Below are 13,619 nucleotides of genomic sequence, written 5' to 3'. Positions count from 1 at the left end.
CATACTTAGAGAAGAAGCCGAAAACAACAGTGAAATGATTGAACAAACTGGAAAGCTAATCAGCAGAATAAACAAACACAAAGTAGAATATGGAGGCAAATTGTTTGCGTGTTCATAAAATAACCAAAATTCAAGCCTATTCGTCGAAGAAAATGATTAAATTGCACCGTATGCAACAACAACAACAACAGAACATAAGCAACCAAACGCAAAACCTAAATAGTAAAACAACAAAAATGCGAGAAATACAAACATACAAACACAAACAAACACTCGGATCAATTCACACACGTCGACTCAATTTCCACACAATATACACGTTTACAGAAAATAAGCGCGTTGAAGACGAATTTGAAAACAGCAGAAGTATTGCTAAGTAGCAGCGTCAGTCTTGAGAGTTTGTGACATGGAACGTATATGGATCATGATGGTGATTTTAAATGATACGTCATATATTGTGTTACACACTAGTATATTAGATAAATTACACAATTTTATTTATACGGATGATTTTTAGGTCGCTAAAAGTATGTTTAAAAACAAGCTCTGAATTTTTCTTGCATCAAAGAATGTGTACGTTTTTTCCTCTATTTTCATCGCTCTCGATCTCTCGCTCTCTCTGTGTGTGTTTGTTTTTCGGGAGATGGAGTTGATGACGATGCAAAAATGGTGGTAGCACAAAAGCAATGTCATAAAATTCATTGAAAATATATACACGCGTGAGTGAGCCCACAAGCCGAATCTCAGTTAATTTTTTTTTATCAAGCACACGGCAAACATGGAAAAAGTGCAACCGAGGACAGAAATACAAGAAAAAGGAACAAGGAAAAAAGCACATGCAGAATGAAAGGGAGACGATAGAGTGTACGTGTGACAATTTCTTCTCATCGCTTTCGCCACGCTTCAGAGACATACTCACACATTCACAAATGAAATAGGAATAAAACCAACCAAATTTCTAGTCCACATTGTGGCCGAATATAATTTCCTCCCAACCTCAATCGAGTGGTGTGCTCACTTGTCCCAACACACACTCATAAACACACTCAACAATTGGTTGGACTTTGAACCGTTCACATGGGAGATTTTCAATTTATTACATGTGTATTGTTCGAGCATCATCTCACATTTCGTCAGCGACGCACATTCGAGAGAGCGAGTGAGAGAGTGTTTAGCGAGATACTACTGCTGTGATTTGTTAGACAAATGTATCAGTGTTTTAACAGTTTGTTGAATTAAATCAACGGAAATTCACAACGCTGTTTCAATCAATTTTAACGCAATGGTCGACAAAGCATTCATAATGTATCGCCATGTAAATTTAATTGAGTCAAAAATGCAACAAAAGGGATTTGGCATTGAGTCGACCATTTTGAGTTTCGACAACAAAAGAATACAACAAAATATACAGCAATATTAGTTTAACTTCTTTATAGTTGATAATTTATCATAAAATGTAATTTTTTTGGTCTCATTTTTTGTTTCCTTTTTGTGGTTCTACATGAATTGCTAAAATTTATGCAAAAACTTCGATAAAGCGATAGTCCTGTGTCATTTCAGTGCTTGTGAAGGGAAAACTCATTCGAAGAAAAAAGAAATTTTTGTTTGCCAGATATATATATATATATATATATATATATTCATACTCATAGTTACCATTTAATCGAACCAAAACCCAAAATTTATTCTTTAAATTTGATTGACAACCAATCGACTTTTCCTTTTCTCGTTTCAATCCCCTTCAAATTTTGATTTTCTTTCCAATTTGAGTATTGTTTAAGTGTTTGTAAAAAAAAATAATGTGAAATTAAAGAAAATCCATCTATGAAATGTTTATCAAATCTAATTATAGAATCCATTTACATTCGTTTTTGTTGTTAATTTTTTCTCAATTTGAAATTCTATCATATTGATTGGACCAAAGAAAAAAATTGAAGAAAATATTATTCGCTGGAAAATGATTTGAGACAAATTGATTTTAAACCAACACATTTTCAATGCACTAAGTGACAAGTAAGAGAAATATTATATGTGTATTTTATTCGCTAATTGAAGCCAAATTTATCTTTAAAAACCACATAAACACACACACACACAAGCTTGAGGAAATTATTATTCACAAATTCGGAGATAGTTTATTTATTTTTCTCTATGTATAAAATATGATCGATCGTGTTCAGTGTATGCGCCGTTGAAAATGTGCGATTTAAAAACATAGTTCATTCGTTTTTGATTTATGGTTTGAATAAGGGTGAGAGTGAAAATGAAACAAAAATCCCTGAAACCAACAAAAAAAAACACACAAATTTTAGTAATAATAAAAGACGTGATCCCTTTTCTAAATGAAAAAAAAATCCAATGCGCCTCAAAATGCTCATCATACTCCTCAAAACATGACATATTTAATCTTACTCTATATAACGATATCTCGATATATCAAATGCCTTCAACTGCAAAAACCAAAGATCGACCACAAATTTCAACCATTTTGTTTTTCTTCTTGTTGTCGAAAATTCAAATCATCAATACTATAAGGAATGCCTGTCAAATTATTTACTTTGAATCGACGAACGTCGATCGTTAGAAAAACCGAATAAAGGAAACATACACACACACACACACAAACACAACTTAACCCGACATTTCATACGCTTTTTCTACAACAATTATAACAACCGACAAAAACAAAATGAATGAAACCATGAACACAAGTACAAGTAAACAAAAGTGTCTCACATAGGCAATTATTCGTATAAATTCATTATGGTAAACGCTTCAAAAAGACGTTTGTGATTTTTACTGTGCCCATTTCTTCGTTGACATATCATAAGTCTTGCTATTCCTTCTGACAAAAAAACGGAACGGACTACTAGATGGAGGAGGAAGAGGAGGGAGAGTTGAAGAGTGCAGTTATTTTTCCATTAAAATCTTCAGTTGTTTGTCGCTTTCTCCATTTTCCCAAAAAGAAAGTAAAGAAAAGAAAAGAAAAACCATTGTAAATGAGCCGCTTGCCATAGAGCGTGCTATCTCTCGAGTCGAGAGTCTCGACCAAGTGATCGAGAGAAAGGCATTATTCTGTTCAATTCAAATTGATTACGTTCTAAACTGCTTGTATGCAACAACAAAAACAAACCAAAACCAACGAATTTGTTTACGCTTTATTAAAATCTCGATTGAAACTAAATTGTAGAATCAGATATGCATAATTTCCAACGACGAAAGAACAAACAAAACACACAAAAAAAAACCAAATGACAATTCTCTTACCATAAACAATTCAATCACCAATCATTCAAATCGATCGCAATAAAAACAGTCAAATGAAGTAATGAAATCACTTTTATTAAAACACGACTAATAACGCTAACTGATTCGTTAGGGATAATTTGTTATTGACCACAACAAACAAACATTTCTAGTACAACATAAGATACTCCGAATAAATTTACCTACTTAAGATAATGAAGAAAAAATAAATAAAAATCAACAAAAAACAACTTCAAAGTATATAATAATTATTCAGAAACACAAACTAATTGCTGCAGCTAGGCAATTACAACAGGCAATTAGCATGTGCAGAAAAAAACAAATACGATTAATTTTGCATTATAACAAAAAGAAAATGTGTTCGAAACGTATAATATGTGAATAAAACAAACAAACAAACACGGTTCCGAAAATCGGCTCCGAAAATCTGCGTAAAAATTCTGAACCAATGTCATCTGTACATCGAATGAATTGTAGTGCCCGTTTAGAGCAAACCAAAAACTCAACAACCAAAATCGATAATTGTCACAAAGAATGAAATTAGATGAGTATATTTTAAACCCAGCCCGATTTAATTGTCCATTTTATTACATTGTACATTTTGATTTTGGACGATTTGCAGCATCAATGCCGTACGAAATGCATCATGATTTTTGTGATTTAAGTGTCAATTGCGAAACTGAGATAAACATAGAAAACAAATGTGGAACAGAAACGAATAATACCATGAAATGTGCAGCATATGCACAACTTTTACATAAGTTAATGGTCTTTTCACAGAACAAGGAAGAGGAAAAAAGAGATAAGAAGAACAAAGGAGTTATGTGGAAACGCTTATTAGTGAGAAATACTTTGATTTTCGCACGACGAAAAGAAACAAATGATCATTTACGCAGCGATCTTTGAGAATTTATTGAGTATTCGATCGGGTTGTACACACGCAGTGGGCAACCAAGATCAGAATATTCAAGATTTTCGATTTCATTTTGTATTTCCTATTCAGCAATGTAAGTAAGTGGCTGTTTATAATAATTTGAAAGAAGTCTTTTGTTTGCTTTAAAAATAAAATGAGAACAACATCAGAATACGGATAAACTGTCATTGATGATGGAATCAAATGGATTTAGTTTCAATTAAATCGACTTCAAAATCGAATATTTAAAAGAAGAAGAAATAAAAAGCCACCATAAACAAATCTATGCCGTTTCCAAAACTGTTCTCCCGACCATGGTCAAATAAGCTTTTCATCAACAAACAATTGTTCATTCAAGAAAAAATAAGACCGGATCTAGTGTTCGAATATCAAAGTTATCTTCAATTTTGTCAGAGCAATAAAGAAAAACCTAAACTATTTATTTGATAGTATGTATGAGCTTAGTTAAGTAAGTGGTTTAAAATGAATTGATTCATACACACGTTTGTGCAGATTATTTACGATTAAAAAAAACAAATGAAGACAAACACAAGAATAATGTAGACTAACTATTTGAAAGGAAAAGAACAATTTTCGTTTTGTGAATCTTCTTCTTTGTTCTCTTTCTCATTTTGATACACTCACACACTCACAAACTCACACACACAGCGACGGTTTTCACTCGAATCATGCTTGTTTTCTTTACCTCGGCTTCGCCGAAACTGCTTCGGTTACACCACTGCATGAAATTCTGAATTTTCGTTCATTTCTTTCGATTTTATTTCTCGCGATTCGTTCTGTTGATTACCACCTAATTGACAAGCTTCCGGGGATTTGAGTGAAAGCCTGATTGAAGGGGTTTGAATATTCAAGATAGAAAAGAAAAAAACAAAGCAACTGCCACACACACAATAAGGCAATTTGATGATTTGCCACCCAGAACAATAAAATGACAATTCCTTTGTTCCATTCCAATTTTAGTACGTCCAATTATTTATTACAATCGAATGCATCAAAACTATGCGTCGATTATCATCATAAATTATTCTAGCGTTTAGATTTATTCATTTTATAGCCTTTGTATGTCACCCATTCGAATATTTGAGTGGCATTGTATTTTGGTGCGAGCAAATTGCCATTTACATTTTAAATATGTATGAATCATTCATTGATTTGGTGCCATATTCTAACGACCGTCAATCAAACGACTGACGAGATATGAACGACAACCAAAGTAATGTGCATTCGTTTGCTACATTTGGTTGTTGTTATTAAATCAAAAAGAAAAACTTCTCTCAAAAATTCCATTTCTATTTCAATTTGAAACTGTGCGAAACGCTTCGAAAGCATCCAATTCTTTTTCCATCAACAATGTAAGTTCCACGAAAATATTCCTTCTATCGTCGCCATATTGTTGTGTGGTGGGGGAGTCTTTTTTTCAACTCTCTTGAATTATTATACAAATCCGCATACTTAACCCATAATTTAAATATAGGAGAAAATATATGTAAAATTGAAAAAAAACTATCCATTGAAAATCAAGCTCAGCTAGATTGTGATTATACCAAAAAGAAATAAAGTGAAAAAAAAACACATGAATAAAAGCGAAAAAAAGCAAAACACAAGACATATATTTTAAAGCAAAGCGACACGTATGAATTTGTCGATTTAAGAAAAGTCATTTCTGAACATTGTTTCAAATTGTTTTGAAAGAAGAAGAATACAGAGAGGGAGAAAAGAAAACTTAAGAAAAACATCCAAGTTTGACGAAATAAGCACTCATAGCCACCTTCAGAAGTCAACAACAAAAAAATTAATGAGCATGACTTAAGAAGTCTTATCAAGAACAAGCTACAAATACAAACCGATGAGAGAATAGTTCATCAAGAAAAACCGTTCAATTCCATCAATTTTTTTTCATTCGAATGATTTTCGTTAACACACGTTGGGCTCTTGTAGAAATTTCAAAACAAAACCAAATCAAATAAAAAAAATTCTATTGGGAGTGTGAATTAATTTGTGCGGTTTCACAAAAGATGGCGTAACTAGATTATTATCCCATTATTCCATTTTTCCAAATATTCATTGGAAAGCTACTGTTATTACGCGTCTCTTTCAGTCTGTGTCATTTGATTGAAGCGTAAACAATAAAATTTTTTATTCAATTGGAAATGTCGAATTTCGTGCCAGATAAAGTGTTTTTACGGGGCGTTCTTCTTCATTATTTTATGATGAAGAAAAGTGCAGCCGAAAGTCATCGAATTTTAGTGGAAGTTTATGGTGACCATGCTCTAGCTGAGCGAACGTGTCAAAAGTGGTTTGCACGATTTAAAAGTGGTGATTTTGGCTTGAAAGACGAGGAGCGGCCCGGACAGCCAAAAAGGTTTGAAGATGAAGAATTGGAGGCATTACTCGATCAAGATTCGAGCCAAACGCAAGAAGAACTTGCAGATTCATTGGGAGTTGATCGCTCAACCATTGCAAAACGTTTGCATAATCTGGGAATGATCCGAAAGCAAGGAAATTGGGTACCATACCAATAAAAATAAACGCTACGACGTAAATAATGGCCAAGCCGAGATGAAATACGCTCGAATAGTGTGGCGTAATCAATTTTATCGGTAGTTGTATTGCGAAGGGGGACAGAGTCTGCATTTCATTTAATTTTCTTCTTTTTTATTCCGTTCGAGAAAACACTTTCAATACATCGGCAAAGACAACACCGGAGTAAAGAAAAAAAAATTTTAAGTTCAGTATTTGAACATCTTATTCGAATGTAAATAAGAAATAAATTTGTTGCGCGCGCGAGCAAAGTGAGAGCGAGACAGATCTCGTTGGAAGGGTGAGATATGTGGAAAGCATAATGGTAATTGCTACACATTTTCGACGAGTATCTGATAGAAGTAGTCAAAGAAAATATTGAATGTTTCTTCTAGTTAGTAATTTTCTCTTTTCGAATAAGTTTCATTCTTTGTTATCAATGGAAAAAAAACAAACAAAAAATCTAGAATAACATTTCATCAAGAAAGGGATCGAAAGCAAGTGAAAACAAGAACAACAGCAAAAAAAAAATCGTTGGTGGAACAAAGAGAGAAAGAGATTTATTTGTAACATTACGCTTTAGATTTTGGTTAAAGAAAAATTAGAACTAATTAGATCTAAACAAAAAAAAATGTTTTTATTCGCCTCACGTTCACGACTACAAATTCCCAACAACAACAAAAAATAAATTACGTAAAAACAAGTTTAAATGAAATCTGTATCATCAAAGTCATATTATGAATGTTGTAACGACGAACATTTTTTTCGAACACTTAATAAATAAATTATGAATTGTATTATAGAACTTAATGTTTTGCGCCTTTTCCTTCCTCTTCCTTTTTTTTTTTACCGTGCTAGTTTTCAGTTTCATGCTTGACAAAATCAACGCGACGGTTGCATGTGGGTAAGTAAGTGAAAATCGATAAATGAATCAACAACAACAAAAAAAATACATGGGGACGTCGACGAAGACGATGATGTCAAAGAATGAGTGAAAATTGTGCGTACCGAAAATAACCCTGATTTGTGTCGTCCAAATGCGAATCACATTTCTAATGTCAAAATGTGAAAAAATGGATTCTGATAAGTAAATGACGAAAGCGTACTGAGAACCAAACGTTGTAACAGTAACGTTGTTATCTCGACTCTCTTGTGTATATACGCCATCAAAAAGATGATTTTTTTTGCTCGCTTTGACAATATCTCCCAATGTTTGTATGTATTGATGCACATTTTTTTCTTCACTTTTTCGGCTGTTGTCGCTTGAAAAATTCCCAACTTTTAAATATCGTTTGAAGGTGCGCGCAAATTTCGGTGTCAAATGTTGATTCAATGTACAAAATATTGGGCACTAATCACATATGGAGAACAGTTTTGGCTTTGCGCTAAGGCGTTCGCAATGATGTGAGGCGGATGAGCGCGCGCGCGCGTTCGCGAGCTACTTTCATCGTTCATTGCCATTACACAAGCCATCACGTAATCGATTTTAGCTGCTTGCATTTATCTGCTGGCGTATTCCAAACCGTTTATTGTCAAATCCGCACTACATTATCGTCGTCACTACAAACGATGACGGGGCACATTTAACTTACATTGATCTGCTGCTTTTTTCGCCCTTTACTGGCGACGATGACGCCAAAGGCACACACACAGACACTGAGCGTGTGGGTGCGCTCACGCTCACTGTGATACGTGCAATTCAGAAATGTAAAATGGCTTTTGGATCAAACGCTTTTTTGATAGCGCAATGCATGCAATTTTGATAGATCTGATAAACATGTTTGTGGCGCTTGACAATTTATACATTTGCCTGGAATCGTCTAAGCTTTGCGCATTTCATCTTCTGTGTCATTCTTGTTGTTGCTGTTGTCTTCTTTTCATCATCTCTCGTTTTTTTCCTTCTCTCGCTGTGTGTTTGTGCAGGTCTTCATCGCTTTTTATGGCTGAACTTTATTGCGACTCATTTTATGTTTCCGTTTCACAGTGTAATTGTCTTCGATCTCTTGTAATGATTTATTTTTTGTCTCCGGCAAAACTAATGTGAGGAAAATGGTTCCAATCGCTGTTAAAATGCCATAAAAGCAGAACATTTTGCTGCCACCGTAAATGCTAAAATAGATTGGACTGGTTTTGACAACGGTGAAAAAGCATAGAAAATTGAATGCCGTCACAAATGCCGAGCCAATCGCACGATACCGCAACGGGAACAGTTCACCGGTCAAACACCATGGCAGCGGATTGATTCCAACTGATAAAACAAGTGTGTAAATCACGAATAATGCTAATGGAATGCTCGCGTAATTCCTCAACGAATTCTCAGCGGACAAACTGAGATAATAACTGAGACCGAAAAGGCAAATCGCTGTGGATCCACCACTGAAAATGGTTAATGGACGTCTACCCGCACATTTGACGACAATACATGCTATCAACGCGGCCACTAGTCGCACAGCATCAATAACCAATGTTGCTACGTACTCATCAATGTCGGTGCCCGATAATGAATCTTTCAGTATGGTGACGGTGTAAAAAATGACGGCATTCACACCGGAAAATTGAAGTGTTGCAAAGTAAATCGACAGAATTATCAGGGGAGTATTGAATGACTTGTGCGCTATCAGCTGACGCAAATGATCGATCGGATGATGTTGGCGACCGGCACCGGATCCATTGTTTTCGGTGTCATCGTCACTATGTTGGGCTGATGTCGCCGCCGAATTCTTAATTTGAGCATCAACCATTGATTGAAATTCGATCGAGGCGGATTCGTCACAGCCTCTAAGCCAAACGAAGGCATGATGGGCTTCATGGATGCAATTCTTTTTCAACAACCATGATGGGCTCTCTGGTACAAATGTTGTTGCTATGTAACCGATAAACGGAAGGAAGCCACAAACGATGGCATTCACATTCCATGTGCAGTATATTGCCAGAAAATGTGTTAACAGAACACCTAGTGCAACATCGAGTGTGATTGAAGCGAGGAAAAATCCACGATATTTTGGTGCCGAAATCTCACTCAGATACATTGGAGTGGTTGGACTGAGTACACCACAACAAAATCCAGTTAAAATGCGACCGAACAACAACCAAAACATACAATCGCTCATCGAGATGATGCACCAACCGACGGTAAATGGCACATTGAGAGCCAGTATTGTCATCTTACGACCAAAACGATCCATTAAATATCCAGCAACTAAACAACCGAATGCCATTGGCAGCAACGCTATCGATGCTGAAAGAAAAAGAAGACAAAATTGTTTGCAATTTCATCCGGTTTTTATTTTCGGGCTCCGTTTTCTTACCAATCCATGAGGCAATTTCGAGATCCACATGAATACGACTGCTGGGATGCTGAAGTTCTGGTAACAAAATTGCCGAGTAACCGATTGTCATGCCTACAGATATTGTCGTTGCTGTGCAGCCAATTGCAGCAACAAACTGACAAACAAACGCCAAATTGTGGTTCACAAATGGAATTCAAGATGAATAAAATGAGAAGCAGAAATGAAAAAAAGAAAACATTAACGAACTGATAAACTTGATTTTCAACACTTAACACCAACCTGTCTGCAGAGCGGCGAATAACGGCTCTTCACGATATCACTTTCTTCAACAAGTTTATTTTCGCAAACATTTGCTTTTTCAGTCATTTCACCGTTGCCCTGTTCGATTGTCATTTTTTTTTCGTCTTCTTCTATTCCTTTTTGTGAACTTGAAAATTATTCGAATTGTACAAATTTTTTAACGAAACGCCTGTGGCTTTGAGATCTTTTTATATGAGCAAAAAAAACTGTTTTTCCAAAAAGTTTTAAATTATTCAAATTTTTTCAGTAGCAGAACTATGCGCCGTCGTCACCAGTCTGACATCGGTCCAAGCACTTAACAAAAGTTTAAACACACACTCAATACACAGAAAATGCGTCACGTCGCAAAACTAAATGTACGTTTATCACAAGCAGTACAACGAAACTATTTACGTTTTAAGCGGTTTTATCGTTAGCAACTGCAAAAGGCCACTGCCACGGAAACGCAATCTAGTTACGATAGAAACGTGTGTAAACTTGTGTGACTTAGTTGGGTTTCTTCGATCGGCGCTTGGAATTCATACCCGGATTGTTTTGTGCAGACGCGAAAAAATTTTGTGTTTTTTTTCTTTTTCTTCTTCTTCACTACACGCTTTTTTTGTTTATTTATTTACACTCTTCATTTGTGTTGGCATTGGTTTTGCTTTTGATTTTGATTTGTGCTGTGTTTGCATACTGAAGCGGTCGACAAATAAAGTAATTATGATTTGAATATACTCTTCGGACTTGTAAAGAGAATTCGAGAGAGTTATGATAACTTTGTTATCTTCGGCATGTCTGCATAATTTTTGATAAGAAACTTTTCCGTGTATATGAATACGGGCTTTATAGTTCGTACTACACTTTCACTCGAGATCATTCAGATTTTGTGTTTGTGTCTAATAGCAGTCTCTTCATTATCGTTGCTAAAACAATCGCTGTTATGGTGATTTGTCGAGTCGTTGTTATTGTTACCAAAACTAGACGGTGTGGATATCTTTTGACTATCTACTTTACAACCGACTGTGATAAGAATCGAATCGGGTACAAATGCCTATTTTGCATTTCTTTTGTTTCGATCTAAATGAAATTCATCTTTTTTTGCCCTGTTCTCTTTTACGATTAAATGATATTATGATTGTTGAATTTATAAACACCAGTAATGCTGGTTCTATTTTTATACTAAATGATATTTTTGCCATATCGCCAAAAAACAACAGACATATTTGTACGTTTCGCCGCAAAAAACCTGAAAGAAAAAGTGCTAAACATATCTAATTGATTTTGTAAAGTGTTAAGTCGATCCGAACCATTTAGCTTGCGTACGGTTGAAGAGGCATGAGTTGTTTTTGAAAATGCGTGAATCAAATATAATGATTCTCTTCACTTTGAGGTTGTCACTAACCAAAGGCGCCATCTATTGGTACACGCAAGTAAATGAACTGAAGCTTTTGCCATGGTTTGCGTCACGAATTCAACGAATTAATTTCAATTTTGGTTAATCTGCATTAATGCATGGAGTTTGAACGAAAAGGAAGAAACAAGATTCGCCATAAACCTAATCACATCACAAGAGAGAATAAAGGCGATATTTTACACAAAAGACTACATTAGTTGAAATCAAATGAAAGACCACTTTTATCTATTGTTTGTTTTTCTTCGAAACACTCAACAATATTTATTATATCAATATTTTTGTGGTCCAAACTGATTTATCATGGTAGGGTATATGCTCCCAATGACTTAAAATTAAATTCGGCTCAAAACTAGCTGATTCCCTTTTTCAGATGAAAAAATAGGTTAAAATCTAGTGGTCGATAGAGCCGTACTTAAAATGGCTGTTTTTGACCTATTTTTCAACATATACATTGATAGAAAACCCATAGTTTATTCAAATCGAATCTGGTAACATATCATTTTTAGGGTTTTTTGGAACGTTGAACACGAATTCGTTGTCAGAAATTCGCTAATGTTGCTTTTTAAAAAAAATTCAGTACAAAAACATGGTTTTTTTAAAATAAATTCAGCCATATAGCAAAAATACATGGTTCATAGTATAGATTTACTGGCATTAACATACTAATGTTATTAATTATTAACATATTATTAACGGGGCGTTAATAGCTCAAACATAACATATTATTAGATTAATAAGATTCTACCATATTATTAACATATTATCTTATTATTAATAAGATCGCCATTCAATTAAAAAGTTAATAAGATCCATCTTATTATTAATAAGATAATCTTATTAAAATATTAATAAGAAAATCGGATTTTATTAACCAATTTTAAAAAAAAATTGCGAAGAAAAGTTTCATACTAAAAACATATCAAATATCGTCAGATGCATTTTTCTTCAATATTTCGTCATTTGACGATATTTGATATGTTTTTAGTATGAAACTTTTCTTCGCAATTTTTTTTTTAAATTGGTTAATAAAATCCGATTTTCTTATTAATATTTTAATAAGATTATCTTATTAATAATAAGATGGATCTTATTAACTTTTTAATTAAATGGCGATCTTATTAATAATAAGATAATATGTTAATAATATGGTAGAATCTTATTAATCTAATAATATGTTATGTTTGAGTTATTAGAAATTTTCCGATATTTTGGTTATTAACATATTAATAACATATCGAAAATGTAAATCTATAGTTCATAGTGTATTTTTAACATCAAATTTGAACTCAGCGCCTCAAATTACCTCAAGATTGACTATGCTGATGACAAAAATCGAATAATCTCAGAACTAACATTTTCTAGTAGTGTTCACGTATCGAAAAATATCACATTTTCCACGTATTTTTCCACCAAAAGTAAATTTTTGTTCAAAGCAGCCATTTTGAATAATTGGTTTTTTAGGACGCAGAATTCGAATCTACCCGAAAAGAAATAACAAAATTTTCAGTGGGAAAAATTGATATTTTTCTATACATTTATACGGTTTTTTTGCGTTCTTTCGGTTTTTCTCTCATAACTCGTAACCCATATGCGATGATCATCATATCATCGCTGGTTGGTGCATCATTTCGTTACTATTGACCCACAACTGTACACGCTGCACCAATAACTCCAGTAACAGCAGATGCAATGGTTCCAGCTCCAGGAATCAGAGAAGAAACGGGTGAAATAAATCCAAAGACGCCTGAGCATGACATACTGTTTGAATCCGAAGTAATCGATTCTATTGATTTCTCTAATTGATTAACTTTCAACTCCAAGTTGGATATTAAATTATGTAATTCGTCAAATTTATGTTTAATTTCGTTTTCTAGTTTACGAACTTTGATTTGTAATTTATGAATATTTTCAC

General features: G+C 34.1%; 1 protein-coding gene across 1 annotated transcript; it reads right to left on the bottom strand.

Moving 5' to 3' along the window:
- Positions 1-7,332: 7,332 nt before the first annotated feature.
- Positions 7,333-11,298, bottom strand: LOC129579275 (facilitated trehalose transporter Tret1-like). Its single transcript, XM_055469172.1, has 3 exons — positions 10,291-11,298; positions 10,030-10,165; positions 7,333-9,959 (listed from the first exon to the last, which is right to left on the bottom strand). Exons 1-3 carry the CDS (start codon positions 10,402-10,404, stop codon positions 8,659-8,661), a joined length of 1,551 nt encoding a protein of 516 aa, XP_055325147.1. The 5' UTR covers positions 10,405-11,298; the 3' UTR covers positions 7,333-8,658.
- Between the last annotated feature and the right edge of the window lie 2,321 nt (positions 11,299-13,619).

The sequence above is a fragment of the Sitodiplosis mosellana genome, unplaced genomic scaffold (assembly GCF_009176505.1).
Source record: "Sitodiplosis mosellana isolate CC-2019 unplaced genomic scaffold, AAFC_SMos_1.0 Smas_scaffold_6226, whole genome shotgun sequence".
In the NCBI taxonomy this organism is placed as follows: domain Eukaryota; kingdom Metazoa; phylum Arthropoda; class Insecta; order Diptera; family Cecidomyiidae; genus Sitodiplosis; species Sitodiplosis mosellana.
This window is presented reverse-complemented; position numbering and strand designations above follow the sequence as displayed.